A 23,238-nucleotide genomic window follows, 5' to 3' on the forward strand; every position below is an offset into this window, starting at 1 on the left:
AGTCAAACAAGAAGAAGCTTACTCTACAATAAAAGAAGCTAAAGCAGGTGTACCACAAGGAAGTGTACTGGGCCCTATACTTTATCTACTTTACACTTATGATATACCACAAATGGAGAATATTACGATGGCTACATTTGCTGATGGTCCTGCGATTATAACTGTCGGAGAAAATAGTGAAGAAGCCTAACGAAAATTACAACGGGCAAGTGACAGTATAAATAATTGGACAAAAGCTTGGAAAATAAGAATTAATGAAAGTAAATCTGTACATGTGCAGTTCACCTATAAACAGACCTTACAAGCACCAATAACATTAAATAACACTATCATTCCATATAGCAACAACGCTATATATCTCGGAATGAATCTCGATGCAAAACTTCGCTGGAATGAACATATAAAGAAGAAAAGAAAAGAACTGGAATTGAAATATAGGAAAATGTACTGGCTAATTGGAAGAAAATCACAATTTTCATGATCAAGCGTCAGTTTTACTTCTCACAAAGTCCAACATCCAGTATATTCGCCTGATTTAGTACTCTCTGGCTTCAGGTCAGAGATATTTTAAAGGCGTTGGAAAAAAAAAACTACTGCTACTCATAACTTGGATAATTGATTGAGATTACAATTGAAGACGATATTATTATGCAATCTATTATAGTAATAATGACGGAGATACATTGAACAAAGTCGATATCTTCTTCCGCACGCCTCTGCATCCACTTCGGCTGTCGAAGAACTATTTAGTAGCCGTACAACCTAACAAAAACGATGGTCTTTCTCTACCTGTCGACATAATACCGACTAAGTGTGGAAAAGGTGGGTTTTGTTAGATGGAAATGGCGGCTAACGACAAAGCAGCGGCACATCTTTGACTCAGTTTCGGAAATATTCTTCTAATTCAAAGCGCAGGGTTGATATAGTTTAGGGCGCGGCCTTATTATCATTAGTCTTTGGCAAAAATGGAACAGACCGTAAATAGTATAACCCTCAAATATAAGATTAAAAGAAAACTAACCAACAACGTAATTTTTCAACTATCAAATAATAACTAATGCTATTGAAAATAAATCAGCACAAAGAGAAAATCTATATAAAAATAACCCTTACGTTATTTGTAAATTAATATATTTATTACATTGTTACTAGTCGTTTCCGACCAAGCTACAATATGTCTTTATAATAAGTTAAATCTCGGTATATAACTAGGAGGACCCATGGGCCCTATCTCACTCTCTGGTGAAATAATGTTTATTGCTAATCTTCTATTAAATGCATCTCATTACGTGAGACTATGCAAGACTAAATGGTTCTTTTGAGTCTGTTCTGGTGTTATCCAAGAGATGAGAATAGAGTCTGTCCTCATGTTTCCTTGAAATTTTATTGGTTTCCTGAGTGACACTTGGTATGTGAAGATATCGGGGTTAGTAATCAACTCTGTAATATCTGGGTACACCTACAATACTTCTCAGAACTTTGTTATGGAAAACTTTTATTGTATTTTTATTACTTTTCACGGAACATCCACATAAGCTGATTCCTTATGTCCATGTAGGTTTCAACACTTGTGCGTATGATAGCATGTATTCATATAATACATATTCCTATATTTTAACTCCGGTCCTTTTCTTTTTTTTTTACATGTTCCTTCCAGTGAAGTTTTGCATCAACATTCATTCCGAACTACTTAACGTTGTTACTAAATATTATTATATTTGAACTGCACATGCACAGATCACAGATTTACTTTCATCTTTATACGTTATATTTGATACAACAGCATGACATTGGCACTAACACTTCTACATCAATGATCACACATATTCAGAAAATTTTCTATTGTATATGACAGTTGAGTGATAAATATAAAACATTTTTTATCTTTTATAATTGCTCCAAAAACTGGCAGTGCTACAACATTTTTAAACTTAACAAGTCAATTGAAAAGTCCCCGGCCTACCATAGTAAAACACATCTTTTGGCAAAATTAGTTTTTTTTATTCAACATAATTGCCTTCAAGGGTGATACACTGATTATAGCGACCCTCCAACTTTTCGATACCATTTTTGTAGTACGATTCGTCCTTTGCTTCAAAATAGGCCTCAGTTTCGGCGATCACCTCTTCATTCGATGAAAATTTCTTCCCAGCGAACATTCTTTTGAGACCTGAGAACAGGAAATAGTCGCTGGCGGCCAGATCTGGAGAAAACGGTGGACGAGGAAGAAATTCGAAGCCCAATCCATGGATTTTTGACACGGTGCATTGTCTTGGTGTGCGACCATTTTTCGTCCTGAAACGGTCCAATAACGCTATGTAATAGTCGCTGTTGATGGTCTTTCCTTTTACAAGGTAGCCAATGAAAATTATTCCATGCGCATCCCAAAATACAGGCACCATAACCTTGTCAGCCGACTGTTGCGTTTTCCCACGTTTTAGAGCGGGTTAATCGTGTGCAGTCAACTGAGATGACTGTCGATTGGATTTCGGAGACTATTTTTGAGACTATCTACAAATCTATCTCGTTTTTGGTATCTTCATAAGCTCCGGCTCAGGTCACAATTCATATGTCGGAACAAGCAGCAATCAGGAGCAGGGAAAGGGAAACAGGGAAAACATTTAGAATTTCCATGTTCTTCAAGTAGTTTGAAATTATTTCGTGGGTTACTCTCAAAAGTTCTGCATATCCTTCTTGAGTTTTACAGAGACGATCGTCGAGTCAAAATTACCACTTTCAAAACGTCGAAACCAGTATTCGCATGTTGAGAACAATGAGGCATGAGTTGTCATAAGCTTCACATAGCATTCGATGATCTTCAGCCGCCTTTTTCTTCAACATGAAATAAGAAAGTATGGTACTCGGTACAATTACAGACATTTTCAACGCACTAAAAATATTTTCGTAATACACTGAAAAGTGTCAGTGAGACTTCAACAACCTCAAAATGTATTTATCAGCTTGATGTTGATAAATTTAACAAATATATATTGAATAATTAGTTTCATATTTAGTTGTTAGCTTTGAAGTAATTTCGGACCAGCCCAATATGGCACAGGTGACAGCGTCGGTCGGATACCTGTGCCGCAATATTGGGTAATTAAATACACAATAGGAAGGCGTTCATCAAATTTCGAGGTCCCAGGCGATGTCTGCCGACCGAAGATTAAAAATGCCCAGGTCGACTCGCTATTAAATTAAAACGAAAGCGATGTCGCCTATCGCCCACCACAAAAGGCTTTAATCACGATTCCTCTAAGTGGTGCTCGCAATCTACAATTATAAGTTAGTCTCCTCCTGGTCCCAGGGGAGGTTATTAATGGCGTATTGGTCTGCCTCTACCCCCCCTCCTCGAATTTTTTCCCACAGCTGTTGATTGACGCAAAAAAGGGAAAAAAATGGTCTTCTCGCAGGTGTATTTAGATAAAAATCGATCCTGTGAACCAACATTATTAACAACCATGACCAGTTTGAAATATTTGGTGATCAGCGACATCTATTGGTAAAACTACGAGGTGTTAATGTAAACAATTGTTGAACAACATAACCCAACTGTCAAATTCGATGATTTTAACACTTCTCTACATAAGAAAACAGTTTCCATTTTAGTTTTCGTGAGTTGTTCAGTGTGTATAGGAGCTAATCATACTTTTGTTGTTTGATTTGATGAAATCTGTTGCCAAAAACCTATCAAACACTTTTAAAAGCTTATGGTGATGCTGTTCCAATTTTCAGTGTTATGTCCAACATGTAAAAGTGTCACTTCTTATTAACTACACCTTATATTAGATATGCTTACTACAATCTTACTTCTCAAATTAATTTATTACTACTGTTCTGTATCGATACCATGCGGTTCCCGGCTATAAAAGACAATCACGACGACGTCTCTCTCTCTTTTCTCTACCCCATTATAACAGTACCACTTCCGCTAGCGCTTAGGCACTTCCTTTACCGAACCTAATATCCTGTCCATTCTCCCGTCGAACACATGGATCATTCTTACAATCGGTGACCCCGACGTAATCGAAGTTTCTAACAGATAGACCAGCTCAAAAGAATCCACTCGACAGGTGCTCGACATCTTCATGGAAGAATAGCGCAAGTAACCCATCACCATCACATGGTCGACGTTATCCTACGAGACTAACGCGATGAACGAAGACCACAGTAGCTCATCATGCAAGGGGCCATCAACATATGAACCCTTGCATCACGAAACGGGAGACGTAAGGCACCACACTTGTATGTACCCTAAAATAAATCGGAACGCCCCAAGACGAACGACGTCCTGCTATTCCTTCGATGGCACCTGATCCTGTAAAACTCCTTACTAAGGTTGGATCCCCATCTCAGAAGCAGTCTCTGGGCGATTGATTGCGTGATTGCGGGTGCACGCAAAAACCTGCACCACATGGAAGTACGTCCCACGGCAGCTCCACTAGGAGGAGAGTCATTTAGAGACCGCTACGGCCCTTTAGGCCACCACGTATTCACCTACATCGAGTTCAAAGGTTGGTAACGCTGGTGGGTCGGTACCATGCTGTTCCGGACTATAAAAGACCATCACGACGACGTCTCTCTCTCTCTTTTCTCTACCCCCTTTTAACAGTACCACTTCCATAGCGCTTCCGTACCCCCGTTCCATTCTCCCGTCGAACACTTGTATCATTTAAGATCGGAATAAACAAGATTTTATTCGGCCGGTGTTTCCTGTTCCCCTGGGACACCAAAATAATAGTGAGTGTTCAGACAAACAATCGCATCGACAGTCATACATACCGACCGACAAAACGAACATTCCTACAAAATAACGACGGTAGCGCCATCTACAACGCGATTTCCCGCACCTTTCGGCCGGTAATGACGGAATAACGACGAGACGGAGACGGAACAAAAGCCACCCGCGATATAATCACGGCTGCATGAGGCAAAAGCCGGAAAGCGTGAAAAAAACCAAAGCAAAACAAACAGCTACCTCAGCCGGCCGACATCGACAATTCTTGTGGTGTCGTTGACACAGTGAACGTACCCGATCGCTTCTACGCTATTTACAAATATTTGTCGGCCGGCTAACGTCTCGTTATTCTAGCGGGAAGGCCCTTAGAGATTCTCACGATGGCTTTGAAGAATCGCCGACGGCATTTGTTTTATTTCGAGGAGATCTGAGAGCGCGGCGACACGACACTGCCCGTTAAAGATTCGGATTTGTGTGGCGCGAGGCATTTTCCTAAATCCCGACGGTAAATGGTGGCGACGTTGCGGGTTTAGGGGACGGAGTGGACGTCTTTATTCGCGGATTACATATTCCTGATGATGTACGGATTCAATCTGCAACTATAACATTAACTACTGAATATCTTCCTTCCTTTTGACAAAAAAGAGATGCACACAGAAAAAATCGTACCGGTTAGTCGAAAAATAGACTCAACTGGTCCTAATATCAAAGACACTGACTTGCCAGTCCATAATAAACCCTACTTGAACTGATGGAGTTCATATATAGGGATGCACTAAGTCATCAAACCAATTACTAACTCAACACTGTCAGCACAAAGTTCTTTGATTAATTACCGATGCTTATAGTCAAGTCACAGAAAAAACTGCACGATAACCGAAATCCAATGGATTCACAATGTTATTCAAGATTTCGCACTAAAACATGAAATAAACTATAGCTACCGGACAAGACAAAGGAAATGAAAAGATTAAAAATTGTGTTGGTAAATCACGTCCAAACTGGTAAAACAATAAACTCAAATTATCACTGCAACCTTTTGCAAAAAAAGTTGACACACGAAAAAAAAACTTTCAATTTCCGTCTTATTTATCCGATTTAGTTCCCCGGCTTCCTCGAAAAAAGTTAGTTTTCATCAACAAACAAAACGACAATCATCATAATCATGCCATTTATAGATTATGTATTAAAAAATCATAGGAATATATAATTTCCGCGAAGGTATTGAACAATCTAGTACTGAAACACCTACTGGGTTTGATTTGGTACAATAGACATTAAACTTAACGTAAATGAAAAAATCGAATCAAAATATATCAGTCGTTAAGAGAAAATCCTAACAGAATTAACGATGTTGACAAGCATGATCATCACCATGATCAACATCACGATAATTGTTTTAATCTTAATTCTACGAAACTGATAAATTTATTTCGAGTTGTATCCAGTATAGAGAGATCAGATCTAGTGCCAACATGCGTTATATTTCTGACAAGTAAATTCATTAAAACTGCTTTTGAAACTTCCCTTCGAACAAAAATGATAGTGTGACCTCTAAGGAATGCAGATTGGATATGGGAGAGGTTGGATCCAAGTTCTAACATAGTTTTATTGTAATCCTGACGAATAAACTTGTTTTTTTGCTTGTTTTTGTAGTTTTTATCTTCATTAAAAACATTTCTGAAAGTCTTCTTTGAACAGAAACGACATTATGACCTCTATGAAATATATATATTGGATATATTAGACATTGGATTCAAATACTAACATAGTTGTATTGTAATTCTGATGAATACATTTATTTTAATTTCCAGTAAAAACACTTTTGAAATTCTTCTTCCAACAAAAACGACATTGTAATCTCTAAGAAATAAAGATTGAATATATATATATATATATATATATATATATATATATATATATATATATATATATATATATATATATATATAGGAGTTTGGATCCAAGTTCTATCATAGTTTTATTGTAATCCTGACGAATAAACTTGTTTTCATCTTTATTAAAAACATTTCTAAAACTCTTCTTTGAACAGAAACGACATTCTGACCTCTATGAAATGTATATTGGATATATGAGACATTGGATCCAAATTCTAACATAGTTCTATTGTAATTCTCATGAATACATTTATTTTAATTTTCAGTAAAAACACTTTTGAAACTCTTCTTCCAACAAAAACGACATTGTAATCTCTAAGAAATAAAGATTGAATATATATATATATATATATATATATATATATATATATATATATATATATATATATATATAGTTTTCATCTTCATTAAAAACATTCCTGAAAGTCTTCTTTGAACAGAAACGACATTATGACCTCTATGAGGTTGGATCCAAGTTCTATCATAGTTTTATTGTAATCCTGACGAATAAACTTGTTTTCATCTTTATTAAAAACATTTCTGAAACTCTTCTTTGAACAGAAACGACATTCTGACCTCTATGAAATGTATATTGGATATATGAGACATTGGATCCAAATTCTAACATAGTTCTATTGTAATTCTCATGAATACATTTATTTTAATTTTCAGTAAAAACACTTTTGAAACTCTTCTTCCAACAAAAACGACATTGTAATCTCTAAGAAATAAAGATTGAATATATATATATATATATATATATATATATATATATAGGAGGTTGGATCCAAGTTCTATCATAGTTTTATTGTAATCCTGACGAATAAATTTGTTTTCATTTTCGTTAAAAACACTTCTGAAACTCTTCTTTGAACAGAAACGACATTATGACCTCTATGAAATATATATATTGGATATATTAGACATTGGATCCAAATTCTAACATAGTTGTATTGTAATTCTGATGAATACATTTATTTTAATTTTCAGTAAAGACACTTTTGAAACTCTTCTTCCGATAAAAACAACATCGTAATCTCTAAAAAATAACGATTGAATATATATAGGAGGTTGGATACAAATTTGAGCATAGTTGTATTGTATTTTGGCGACTATACTTATTTTGATTTTCATAAAAATACTATTAAAAGTTTCCTTCGAGAGTAAACCATATTCAGATCTCCGAGGAATGCAGATTGTCCGAGGCAAGGTACCACTTCTTGTTTTTTTTTTGGACCTAGCTATTAGGAGGATTTATCGAGGGACATTCTTACTTGATAATCGTCCACGCATGGCTACGGGGTGACAAATTACACACTACGAATGGGTCGAGAAAAAAGAATGACCTCAATCAAACTGACACCTTTATCTTTAGTACACTTTTATGTCCCGATAGCCTGTTGCTGTTGGTTGAGAGTGCAGACTGAGAAAGGAAAAAAGGAAGATGTTCTTTGTTATTGTCGTTACGAGCATCAAATTATAATTATTAGGGATAGAAGAATATATTTAAACATGCAAAATAAATAGCTTTCTAATATACGTACAAAATCTATCAATTTTTCTAGACGTTCGCGTAATTATACAATTGTTTCATCAATTTAGTTGCAGACCTAACGTAATTTATGTATAAATTTCGAACGCATCGGTTATTAACAGTTCGAGCCGTAATTCTCAACGTCAGCTATGTGTGGATGTGTGTAAAAGGGCAGTTACCGACCGAACAGGTTTCTCTTTTCAACAAATTAAAACTAGTAAAACAAATGGCCTAAACTTGAGCGGCCCAAGACTCTGTCTGCCGCTGTATCTAGACGGAGGCATCGCGCTATTACAAGGTGCGCGCAAAATGAACGGGACTTTTCATTATCGCCTAATCGGTTCATCAAAACTAAATTAGCTTTCTTCAAAACAATCTCGTTCAGACTTAATATTATGTTTGACATGACAAAAAAGACGTCAAAAACGTATTTATTTACCGATATGAAATTATGTTTTAATCAACATCATATTAAGAATCAGCAATCTAATGTTTCTGATAATTTAAATGATATCTGTATTAAGATAAAATATAATAAACTAAAGTTTAATCAATATTTCAAATAATATAACTGACAATTTACCTGTACTAATATATTAAGAATCAGAAATCAACTATACTTACAGATTATTTAAATGTTGAGTTTATGTTAAAACACGTAAAGATTAGTGATAATTGTGATGTATTTACTTACAGTTAAAAAAGAGATGAAAAATTTAATTGCTGATAATTTAAATGAGTTCAGTTTCAATTAAGAATCAGCAATTACTTCGAATAGAGATATAATTTTTAATAACCAAATACATCAATTATTTATAGATAAAAGTATAGTTAATTAAAATTATATTAAGAATCAGTAATCATATGTATAAGTAACGTACTACACATATTTGCTGGCATTACTACTATTTATTATTTATGTTATGATGTAAAGAATCAGCAATGGTCTATTGTTCAAATAATTAGCTGTTAATCAGCAGTTTAAAAAGATATTACTAATAATTGAAACAAAATTGGTGTTATATTAAGAATCAGCAATTTTCTGAAAAAAAGATATAGTGTTAATTAACCTAATACTTCAATTATTTCTAAACAAATTACTAATTAAATCAGCATTATATAAATAATGAGTAATAGCATATTGTAATAATATTACCTATAATTACCGATATATTGCTTCTTTTATAATGCATAGTCAGCAATAATTTATTAACCTAATTAGATATTATTTACAGCTAATATATTATTATTAGTATTATTAAATATACATATATACAAAAACCAGCAATGATGTATATTAAATATTATATTCTTCTCGTTATTTGTGATTATTCTAATCAGTCAGAAGACGAGAAATATAGGTTTTTGACTTATAAATTCCGTTAGTATTAGTTTTAATGGAAATTACAGCTAATTTTTGATAACCTCATTAGATTTTTTAGAATCACTTAATTTTTCACCGCATTATTTTAATTTTTAATTTATATATACACTACTGTAAAATCAGATTTATAATTTCTGACATATAATAATACATATATTAAGTGCTTGATAATTATTTAAATAGGTGGTAGTATTTTAGAAATACAAGAGTACCTCTTAAATGAAAACAAATAAAACTCAATGTTTTTTTTTGTAGATTTTCATGGAACTCTTTAGTAGGGAAAAAATAAAGAAAAACCAGCTCATTAAATCAAAATCAACGGGGCGAAAAATAGTTTTTTTCCTCGCTTTTTGATCGCGACATATCCAGTAAGTTATTGGGGACTTTTCGGTGTTATTTATAAGATTGGCCGCCCAACGCCGAACAAATTAGATAATTGGATAAATGAGAGTGAGCCGAGGCAGCGACAAAACGAACGAATCTCGACGAAACCGTAGCGTAAATCGTTAATTAAAGTTTCAGCCGTGAAAGGAAATGGAGCGGATCGCTTGACGTTACGAGACTTTTTCCGCGGTCTTTAGTGCTACATCCAAACACGTGGATTGACGTAGAAATTACACTGGCCCACGAGAAAATATAATCAATCTTTGGACACGAAAGCATCCAGTCTAAATAAAAGACTTTTGTTTATATGTAGTTGAATTTTACACACATTTCAAGCACTAATCAAGTCAGTGTCATTTTGATCTACGACATTTTACCACCTTCATGACCACACTTATATCAAAAAATGTTATTAGAGAACAGTGCTTAACAAACAATAATGGCTAATATGCAATCAATATATTAAGAATCAGCAATTATTTTAAACTCATCAATGATGTATGCTTCAATAAGTTTGAATTTGTATGTATCATAGACACACATATAATATTAGTAGTTAACTGGCCTGTAATCAGTATATTAGGAATCAGAAATTTATCCAAACTTGTCAATTATTTAAACTTCATTATTCATTAGGTAATATGTAGTTAATAATTACTGTTTTGCAATCAGTATGTCAAGAACCAGCAATTATTTTAAACCTACCAATGATTTAGTCTTCAATAAACACGAATTTGCATGTATAACATACATACAGATACCATTTGTAGTTAATAATGACTGGAACATAATTAGTATATTAAGAATCAGCAAATATTTTAAACTTATTAATGATGTATGCTTTAATAAGTTTGAATTTGTATGCATCATAGACATGCATATAATATTAGTAGTTAACTGGCTTGTAATCAGTACATTAAGAATCAGCAATTTATCCAAACTTGCCAATTATTTAAACTTCACTATTCATTAGGTTATATGTAGTTAATATTTACTGTTTTGCAATCAATATATCAAGAATCAGCAATTATTTTAAACCTACCAATGATTTAGTCTTCAATAAACACGAATTTGCATATATAACATACCTACAGATACTATTTGTAGTTAATAATGACTGGAACGTAATTAGTATATTATGAATCAGCAATTATTTTAAACTTATCAATGATGTATACTTCAATAAGTTTGAAATTGTATGCATCATAGACATGTATGCAACATAGATATAATATTAGTAATTAACTGGCGTGTAATCAGTACAATAAGAATCAGCAATTTATCCAAAGTTGTCAATTATTTAAACTTCATTATTCATTAGGTAATATGTAGTTAATAATTACTGTTTTGCAATCAGTATGTCAAGAACCAGCAATTATTTTAAACCTACCAATGATTTAGTCTTCAATAAACACGAATTTGCATGTATAACATACATACAGATACCATTTGTAGTTAATAATGACTGGAACATAATTAGTATATTAAGAATCAGCAAATATTTTAAACTTATTAATGATGTATGCTTTAATAAGTTTGAATTTGTATGCATCATAGACATGCATATAATATTAGTAGTTAACTGGCTTGTAATCAGTACATTAAGAATCAGCAATTTATCCAAACTTGCCAATTATTTAAACTTCACTATTCATTAGGTTATATGTAGTTAATATTTACTGTTTTGCAATCAGTATATCAAGAATCAGCAATTATTTTAAACCTACCAATGATTTAGTCTTCAATAAGCACGAATTTGCATGTATAACATACATACAAATACTATTTATGGTTAATAATGACTGGAACGTAATTAGTATATTAAGAATCAGCAATTGTTTCAAACGTGTTAATGGTTTTAACGTACGTAAACGTATAACGTACACACATATATTATCAGTAGATAATAATGTAAGTATTTGTAAGAAAGAATATATAAATCAATATATAATATTTTAAGAGTCAGTATCAGCATTATTTATATAAAGTGGATTAGATATTTAAAATTATAAACGAATGTATATATTCATAAAAAATATCTATATTATCTCTCTTTCTCTATCTCTCTATGAAAAACAAAATTAAAAAGTCGAGCAAAATTTATTTTTTACAAGTTTGTTTCAATAAAGTTTAAATTTTCATGGATGTTTATATATAGAACATTTATGAACTAAATATTTCCAGATGTAAGAAATAAAGGATTTTTTGAAATGTATATAAGTGAATTAAAATAAATATTATATAAATTAAAATAAAAGGCTGAAAGGTGATGTTATACTGTTTATTTTTTTGAAATTAGTTCCGTCCTATAATCTCTATCGACACGAACTGATTTCGGCGTGTAAATTACACAATATCTGTTGTCTTTTCAATACAGTCTTAAAAGCTTGAGGATCCTTTTCACTCCAAATTGATATCTTAATTAAAAAAAACGGACAAAAAACAAGAACTTGTGTGAGAAGCACCAAAGAGTATTAATTTCATCATCATCCAATCCCCCAGGAAATCACCAGGCTACGATTTAATAACAGGAGAATTATTGCAGAAACTACCAAAAAAGGGAATTATAAAACTCACTACTTCAACTTGATCAATACAGCATTTAGATTAAAACATGTGCCAGGAATTTGGAATATGGTGGAAATTATAATTATCCCAAAACCTGGGAGGTCACCAAACGAAATAAAAGCAGCATAGACCTATATCACTGCTGCCAGTAATATCTACAGTTTTTGAAAAACTCCTGTTGAAAAGAATTAAACCGATCATAGAGAGAAAAAACCTAATACCAACACACCAGTTTGGGTTTATTAATAAACATTCAACAATTGACCAGGTTCACAGAATGACAGATGTTATTGAAAAAGCCTACGAAAGTAAAAAAGTATGCTCAGCTATATTCATAGATGTAGCACAAGCCTTCGATAAAGTTTGGCATGAAGGCCTTGTTCATAAACTTCAGAAAATGTTACCAAAACAACACATCGAACTATTAAAATCGTATATTACAACCAGAATATTTAGAGTCAAACAAGAAGAAGCTTACTCTACAATAAAAGACGCTAAAGCAGGTGTACCACAAGAAAGTGTACTGGGGCCAATTTATCTACTCTACACTTGTGATATACCACAAATGGAGAATATTACGATGGCTACATTTGCTGATGATACTGAGATTATAGCTGTCGGAGACAATAGTGACTAAGCTTCACGAAAATTACAACACAGGTAAGTGACAATATAAATAATTGGACACAAGCTCTGAAAATAAAAATTAATTAAGTAAATTTGTACATGAGTAGTTGACCTACAAACAGACCGTACAAGCATGCATAACATTAAATAATTCTCATTCATATCTCGAAATGAATCTGGATGCAAAACCTCGCTGGAAGGAACACATAAAGAAGAAAAGAAAAGAATTGGAATTGAAATATAGGAAAATGTACTGGCTAAATAGATCACAATTATCAGTACATAATAAATTGCAATTATATAAGCAAATACTAAAACCCATATGGACATACGGAGTTCAATTATGGGGATGTTTTGCAAAGAGTAACATAAATAAAAATACAAATTTTTCAGAACAAAGTCCTGAGAAGTATTTTGGGCGCACTCAAATACTATAGGACTAATTACCTACATCGAGACCTTCAGATACCCACAGTCAGTCAAGAAATAAAGAGAATTGCAAGAGGGTATGAGGAAAGACTATATTATATTCTCATGAGAATATTGAAGTATTGCAGCTTTTGGATACCACCAGAGCAGGACACAGGCTCAAAAGAATCAAACCATCTGATATTGTGTAGTGAGGTGTATATAATAAAAATTACAGCAGTGACATGTATAAACGTTATTTCTAGTTATTTCTTTATATATATATTTCATAATATATATATTTCTTCTAGTTATTATCCTAAGTATATACCTAGATTTAGGTTATCATAAAGACAAATTGTAGGTTAGTCGGAAACGACTAGTAACAATGTAATAATTAAATAATAAAAAAAATCATCCAATCAGAAATGCTAGTTAATGAAATATAAGAAGTAATCATCATGAAATTGAACCCATAATAACCACCGAAAGCGTTCTGGATCGTCTCCTTTCGGATGTTTCACGTAGCGGGGACACTAATTAAAGATACATACCCTAGGGTACAACGGAGCATCCCTTTTCTGTCGTAAATCAGGGGCGGACCTGAACTATCAGGCCAATGTCAGCGACTTCTTTATGGTGTTAGGCTCGTAAACAGGCTGCTAGCCCCGCTGGTAATGATGGTGTAGGGGTATTTTATGGGTAAGTGGGTAATTAATGACGAAGGCTGGTAGACGATGGCGGTTGGTCACGCACAGCGCGTGAATATTCCGAAAAAATTCGAGCGTACCGTATGTGTGTGTGTTTTTATATATTTATATTTCGCCAAATCGGATGTATTAATCTCGATTCGGTTGTTGTTTGTGAACATTCGTGTTGTTCCCCTTATCGTCAAACGATCTAGGGTAATTAATTAATATGCAATAGTCCCTGCGTGTGTAGTACGGCCATTACACGAAAACAACCAGGGAAATTGGTTGCATAATTCATATTATCCTAAAACTATCACACTTGTTTTATTAAATCAGAATAAGTTTTTACTAAGCAAAACAAAATAGACATTCTTTAGCTTATTTTATCGAATTAAAATAATTTTGAACCAGCAGATAAGAAATATTATTCTTTTCTTTCGAAACATCATCATATTCATAAATTATATTAAGAATCAGCAATCATATACCAATCTACTTACTGATAATTTAAATAATATTTGTAATTAATTACAAAAAGGAAGAAAAAAGAATCAGCAATCATTTATTGTTCATCAAATAATGCATATAAACGGATTAATTTGTCGAAAATTGTCGAAACAGTCGATAGTCAAAAATCTAGCGACTGAAAATAGTAATTACTATTTTAAAAGCATTTTAATAATTATCATTCACAATTTTAATCTTTTTACCCTATTACATTAACAATTTTGAAAAATATCGTTCCAAAATGCTGCTATATTAATATACAATATATTGTTATTTATAAGGAAACTACTAAAAAAATCATAAAACTATATGTATTACATATAAATCTAGGTAAGCATAAGTTGGGTACATTTTTGTCAAGGACGACAGAGCCAGAACGTTTAAAATCAGTCGAATGAAACAAAAATGGTAACTAAAAGTACCACGACTGAAACAGTCCATAGTAAATAGTAACAAAATCAGTCGGACCGAAAACAGCGACTGAAAACAGTCACTAGTAAAAAGTGGTAAAATCAGTCGAACCAAAAATAGCGACTGAAACAGTTGATAGTAAAAAGTAGTCGTCACTAAACAATCGATAGTCGATTTCAGTCGATATTTCTCAGCACTAATATTAATCAATAGTAAATAGTTATATAAAGAATCAGAAATCAACAATATTATCAGATGATTTAAATGTTTAGTTTATGTTCAGACATAAATAATCAGCAATCATTTACTGTTAATAAATAACTTAAAATGTTATTGCTGAAAACTAAAATAGGTTCAGTGTTATATTAAGAATCAGCAATCATATACTAACTTACTTACTTATAAAAATAAATAAATCCATATCGATGTTTTTTTTCTCTTATGATGCAAAGAATCAGCAATTATTTGTTGTTCATACAACGAATTAATTTGCGATACAGCAATCCTATATATTGCTACAGATACTTACTGATATAACACGCAATATAAGTACATAAGAAGCGAAGGTTGTTAAGAATCAGCAATTTCAGTTATTAATATAGTATTTATTAATCTTTACATAGTGTGAATGTATTTTGTTATAGATGATATAAATAATGAAACTTATGGACAGAGAATAATTGATTAAAATTAGATTGGAATATTATTTAGTGTTTATATATTGTGAGGATAGGAAAGAACGAGATCAGAGCCATCGATAGACAACATGTATTTTCCGGGACCGTTCTCCCATCTCGACCGAATGTCAGATGGTGATCTTATCTATGCAAAACAACGACATACTATACACGGCGATTATATCGAACGTTTACAGAAAGGTAGTCATTCACATTTTGAGTAAATGGTAACACCTGATCTCTCGTTGTCTCTTCGGGCCCGTTCAGTGGGGCGTCAGCTAATCGGTATCGACGGCTCCGAGGACCAGAATAATGGACACATGTAACTTGGTCAGCCGTGAGGATTTCTTCTTCGTTTTTTTTTCTTCTCTGCTTCGACAGAACGTAGTCAGATCGTTATTAGATGATAAAATAGTGGTTGTGAGGTAATCGATGTGGAGATAAAGGAGTCAGGTAGCCCGACTGATACGATAGAGTTCAGGGTATTCGTTGATGGAGGGGGTGTCCCGCAGACTACAGGGATGTGAACAAGATGTAGTATATGATTGGTTCGTTCTGCGCATGCGCGTTACTATATTCTACATTTGATTATTTTTATTATTTGTTAATTTCGTAGTTATGTTTTCAGGTTTAAGGAAAAGATTCAGGGAGATTTAATGAAATGCAGAAAAAAAATAACAAATGACTAGTTTTTTCATAGGTAATCGATGAAATGAAGAAATTATAGGAAAGCTGAGACAACAAATTGGGTTTACGAATATATATTAATACCAGTAAGTATCTATTGGTATACTACATATAACTGCAACAAAATACATTCGAAAATGTAACTAAAATTAAACTATAAATAAAAATTGTATTATTATAATATATTCTAGATGTGGCAATATCAACAAAAGTATCAGGGTTGGATTATTTTCAAGGCTCACATAATAGTAGATAATGTAACATGTTATATCCAATATTATATAATTATTCAACATTATTATTAGGGCATATGCAAAAATTTTACATATCAATACTAATTTCCAACCTCTTTCTATTAAATACACCTTATATTTACACTATGCTGAAAATCAATGATACTTCGTTAATTTTTAGTTTCGTTATAGCTTTTTTTTGAAATATCTGTAAAATCAGAAAGATATAATATAATAACAAATAGGCACAAAATTACCATACTTCATTCTTACCTTTACTATAATCTTCAAATAAGTTCTGTTTCCATATTATTTAAGATATCCTTTGTTCCATAACAATCTACAAGATTGGTGTTATAAAATGATAATATTTTATTAATATTTCATATCTTATACTAATATTTTCGCATTATGCGCCGCTAATTTTGTGTATGAAATAATTATATTACCTCAACAAAATGTAAATACAAAATTAGAGTTGCAACAGTGTATCTTTCACAAATCTTGCAATGTACGTCCAAGCATTCAAGTTCAAGTTCAATTTGTTTAATTGACGTTATTCTTTGATCTCTCCAAGATTACCATCTATATACATTGAATGAGTTATTCTATATAAAGGACTGCGAAAACAGTTAGGTTATGTTAAATTTTAGTTAAAAATTAAATTAAAAAATGTTGTTAAAGTCGTGATAAATAATTGTTCGACGACGACACTAAAAACCAAACCCCTAAAACCAAATTCATAGTTTTAATTAAACCTACAAGGGTTATTAACATTATCTATATGTAGTACTTTTTTTTATTGAGATATGATTAAAATAGTAGGCAAATGAGAAAACCAATTTAAATTATTTTTACGTACCGCAGAATCTTTTCAATTACATCTTAATTAACAGCCTGAGATATATTGTGGAATTATGTTAATAGCTGACAAGCTAGAAATACCAGTTCTTGAAGCAATTAAAGTATGACCAGAGAGCGAAACATATACCTATTTTTTTCTATTAATTTAATCAAGTGATCCTTAATGGAACCGAATGTTTCTTTTTTGTTTCTAGCCACGCTGATATTACAACACGTTTTGTACCAATTAATATGGACGATCGTAATTGCATAAAGCCATCCGTGTTCTTATTATTTATCAATATATGTTTTGTGGCGCTTTAATTAGTGGTCCGTAAGTAAATTCTCGAATTAATTATGATTCGTACGACAAAATCAAAGTATTAACAGAAAAACAAGAAATAACATCGTGGTACCCTATAAACTATTCACTGTTATGTTGTTAACAACATCATATTAAGAATCAGCTATAATTTACTAATCTAAATTTACAGATAATTCAAACTGTATTTGTGTTAAGTTTAAAAAAAAGCAAATAATACACTGATATCTATTCCTCTTAATATATTAAGAATCAGCGATAACATACTGTTCTAAATTTACAGATAATTATTATGTTATATTGTAACCAACATAATATTAAGAATCAGCAATAATTTACTAATCTAAATTTACAGATAATTCAAATTATATTGGTATTAAATTTAAAAAAAAGCATTTAATACACTGATATCTATGTCTCTTAATATATTAAGAATCAGCGATAATACACTATTCTAAATTTACGGATAATTATTATGTTATATTGTTACCAACATAATATTAAGAATCAGCAATAATTTACTAATCTAAATTTACAGATAATTCAAATTATATTTGTGTTAAGTTTAAAAAAAGCATATAATACACTGATATCTATTCCTCTTAATATATTAAGAATCAGCAATAATATATTATTCTAAAGTTACAGATAATTATTATGTTATATTGTTACCAACATAATATTAAGAATCAGCAATAATTTACTAATCTAAATTTACAGATAATTCAAATTATATTTGTGTTAAATTTTTAAAAAAGCATATAATACACTAAACTTTAACCAATAATTTAAATATTATGATAACTGAGTTGACGAATTCGACTGAATTTATTATTTAAATAAAGAAAAAATGTTTTTATTTACTGTTAAAATATAGCTTAATGGGTTATTGCTGATTGACAAAATGTGTTATATTAAGAATCAGCAATTATTTTAAATAGAGATATAGTATTTATTAATCTAGTACATCAATTATTCATAGACAAAGTTATAATAAAATCAAATTTATGCTAAGAGTCAGTAATCATGTAATGTATATTACCACTTATATTTGTTACATAATTGTCACGTTATTTATGTTACGCTGTAAATAATCAGCGATGATTTATTGTTAAAATAGTGAATGAAATAATGAAATTAATACATTTAATTTATTGTTAATGAATAGTTTAAAAATATATTACCGATTGAATTTGTAATAAAAGCAGTATTATATTAAGAACCAGCAAATATCTCAAAAAGAGATGTAGTATTTATTAAGTTCAATTATTTGCATATATATTAGAAATAAAATTAAGGTTATAGTAATAATCAGTAATTATATAATGTATGTGATTACCTATAATTACTGATATAACTCAAATGTTGTTTCTTTTATAGTATAGGACTCAGCAATGATTTAGTGTTCAAATAATGAATAAACGTATTAATTTTCTGTCAATCAATTGTTTAAAATCTTATTATTGTTATGTTAAATATTATGAATGAAATGATATATTAAAAATCAGCAATTATTCCAAATAGAGATTCAAATGAATCACGATTTCTATAAGAAATTATAGCGTGGAAACCTATAAAATACCCACTCTTGCATTGCATCTTTTTCAAAAATATGAATGAATATAATACATATGATTAAATTATCATATATCTATGATAATCTGCATACTCACTATTAGATCGTTGTTATGCAACAGAGACTTTGGTCTTTCTTTTGATCAAAACTGTTCCAGTATCCTTACCAATCTTCTTTTTCTTAGAAATATAAATAAAGTACATAAAGTTTACTAGATACTAATTTTGATGTAAAATGTCCTAGTATAATTTCTGCTATTCAATAATCGTCAATACTGTATCCTTGTTTTTATTATCACATATATGTGCAATAATAAAAGAATTTTAAACGTTTATTTTTAATAAAACTGCACTATTACAATCGTTATTTTATCAATACCTTTTAATCCTAGATTCTTTTGTTTCCACTGAATATTTTATTATTATCAAGGTCCAAAACAACTATGATTTTTGTCTTAATTAAGCCTTAATGTAACAAAATTCCATTACAACTGTGACCATACAAATAATTTATTTAAAATGGTATTTCAGTAAGGGTTAATCGAGCTCGGATTGTTTAGAAATAGTCTTTCGATTTTCTTTAGTTGTGTTATATAAATCTTATTAATCGAGAATTAAATAATATCATAATACAAAGTTCTCCACTGGTGTTTGTACTGAATTGACCTTAGTAGGACCCACATTTTTATCAATATCCAAGAGATTAGCACTAATACCTGATTTTCAAACAATTACCTCTCCCATATTTATAAAAACCGTTTTAAGCCTTTAAATATCATTTAATAAACTATTATACACTCATAAAAAACGCGTATCTAACTTATCAGTCCGTTGAATCGGCGTGACAGTATGATTGATTGTGACCGTATACACACTCACACAAATACACACACACACACACACACACAAGCTCGCAACAAACGCCAAGGAGCAAAAGAACGGATAATTCGAAAGAATTTTATTGATCTATATTATCGATTATTTGACACAGTTGTGATTTCCGATTAGTTACAATAAATCAAGAAATATCGAGACTTAGTACTACGATCTTTTTATGGCGAGGCTTTGCGAAATTGTTTTCGATGGTTGAGGATTCGATTATTTTTTCGCGATATAGTTATACTGATTTTTTTTCTACAAAATGTGTTTCTCTACGAGAGAAGCCGGATTCGGGCCCTTCAAGATGAGAGTTTCTTTTTTTATTGGTGACTCTTTTGTTCGTATACCAATTATATAGAGTTAAATAAAAGGAAACAAAAACAAAGTTTCCAGATATCTTCATTTGCTCGAATTCTAGTAATTTTCTTGTCTGAAGTTTATGCAGTTACTGGTTGTTAATAAGCTGTGGTTGGTTCCGTGAACTCCAATGAATTAGGGGTTATTCTAAAACTTTTAAACCATTTTTATATGAGCCTTGATTTTTGTGACTATTTGTCCATATTTTGATGCTTTAGGCAACCATTTAAGATTGAGTTCAGCAGACTCTGGTACATTTAGTCAAATAGAAGAAATGAATGACATGCTCAGAGCCTCAGTTGACATTTTGTCAGTTTCTGGTTATTAACAAAGTCTAGTACTTTTATTCCTGAATCCAAATGATTTCTGTATGTTGTTCTAGAATATTTAGATCATTTTTTGTATATAACTTCGTTTGAATAACTATTTGTCTATATTTTGATGCCTTAGGCAATCACTTAAGATCAAATCAATCAACTCCATTAATTTTCTTGTTCGATATTTTGATAGTTTCTGGCTATTATAATCTGTAATATTTTTTCATCATATCCAATGAATTGTATATGTTATTATGTAATGTTTAGACCATTTTTTTGAATGCATCTTCATACTTGGTACTTTCGGTTCTTGAACAAACCTTGATAGTACTAGAAATAGGATCGTCTAGTTCTTAAAATAATTTTGATTACTACAACAACTATGTGTATCACAATCAAATAATGATGAAGAAAACCAAAGAAATAACTCATTAAAACTGTGGCGTTTTCAAAGAATCCACTATATCGTAAACATTTCGGTACTTCTGACGTGAATAACAATGAACAAAAACGTTGTTGTAGAGTTAAATCTGTTACATCGACGAAAATAATGAGCTCATGATTGTACATCAATATCTGGCTATTAAGTAATGGGTTATATTAGGAAAAAAAACGATATTTTCTTGTCTTTTACGTGTACGGCGGTACCACGGCCAAAGTTCTTTTAATTCCGATCATGCGATAATAAATCTTTTGATGCTGTTGTCGGGAGAGAATATTAACTAGGAACTTTCCATTTTTTTGTTGTTTAATAAGAGTTGCCGGCGTTCTTTTTCGACTTCGATAGACAAAACCAACCAAATCAACGACTCACCACCAATCAGCTACGGTGACCGGAACCAGCGTCGACCAGAAGAAGACGCCGGCAGCGGCGAGAAACCGCAAGAATTTGTCGCACCTCATCGGGATGGTAGCTGCCCCCCAATAAAAGCGCCTCCGCGGTACTGCCCCCCAGGGCCCTAACACAAACTTCCTCTCGATCACCAAGCGCACAAAATCCGTCTCGTAAACTGCGATCTCAAACCCGTATCGGACTAGCGTACGCGACGACCGCAAGATTCCACAACGCGAACCAGACTGGATGGCTGATGAAGTTAGAGGGAAAGGAAGGGCGGTTACGGCACGGCCCAGACTGGAAGGCGTGTACAGGCCGCGCCCCCTTACACGTGCTACGACGGAATCCCGTTAAATCCACCCAATTTGTTGATAATATCATCCACCGGCAACAGTTCACGAAAAAAACGAAATTATCCCAGAAACAAAAGCTTTTTAAAACATGTCCGCAATAAAAACCTCAAAATTAATTACATTAACAGTAAACTGCATAAAAACTTCAGTATATATCACAACATATTAATCTCCAATTTGTTGAAAATCAAAATTTGACACATTACCATTTCTGACACCGATATCCATAAAATATTTCTCAAGCTTGATTGAAATCCTCTTTAATACAACAAGAAATATTTCTAAAACAAAGTTACCCCATAAATGTCAATTACTTCAGCATAAAACTGATATTTATTACCAAACAATCACTACACAATTCAAAAACCTAGTATGAATCTTCAAAAAAACAATAATATACACAAAAATTCTTTAGTAATGAACTTAACAAATGAGATAGCTTACTGTGCCATCTAACGGGTAACGGCGATACTAAAATATCACAAATATCTATATTATAGTTTCCTGTATCCTTTTGTAAAAAATATAGTATAAACCAATTGACAAATACAAATAATTCCCCCAAAATATGTATTCAGAGCACACTTCGTTTTTATTCTGGACAAGAAAAGAAACCAACAAAAATAAAGACCTAAAACCCACATGAAATAACCGCTCTTCAGAATACATCCTCAACCTATAGAGGGTATAAAATTAACTTCATTGAAAAATCACTCATTCTTTAATATCCCCCAAAGTATACAAGAATTAAACAAAGATATCTGGCAGCAATGACTTAGCATTTAAAAATGTCAATGTCAAGAGTATTTTTTCTTTGAGAGTATTAGTTCACAAAACATAGAAATATAGAATGGGCAGACCCATAACCATATTTTGCCCGTCCGAATCACTAGTGGTAACAACATTACAGATTTCTGTTATTTTTCTTTAATTTGAAATTTTGTCTGACGTCTTTGTGACAGGCTATATATTTTTTTCTATTTTGAGTATAACTGTATAAAATCATAAT

At 31.8% G+C, this 23,238-nt stretch overlaps 1 protein-coding gene across 2 annotated transcripts in view; it reads right to left on the bottom strand.

Annotated features, from left to right (window-relative positions):
* Window positions 1-23,238, bottom strand: part of LOC143201575 (protein Wnt-4) — a 112,733-nt gene that overhangs the window by 78,312 nt on the left and 11,183 nt on the right. Inside the window, exon 1 of one of the 2 annotated variants that reach the window (XM_076412710.1) lies at window positions 21,856-22,197. The exons of the other annotated variant lie outside the window; for it this stretch is intronic. Within the exon in view, the coding sequence (XP_076268825.1) occupies window positions 21,856-21,944 (89 nt within the window). The 5' untranslated portion in view covers window positions 21,945-22,197. Of the gene's footprint in view, window positions 1-21,855; window positions 22,198-23,238 lie in introns of those variants that run through there. 2 annotated transcript variants of the gene reach the window in all.

This window comes from Rhynchophorus ferrugineus, unplaced genomic scaffold (genome assembly GCF_030347505.1).
Source record: "Rhynchophorus ferrugineus isolate W39M unplaced genomic scaffold, kcgeb_rfMv2 rfM8, whole genome shotgun sequence".
Lineage (NCBI taxonomy): Eukaryota > Metazoa > Arthropoda > Insecta > Coleoptera > Curculionidae > Rhynchophorus > Rhynchophorus ferrugineus.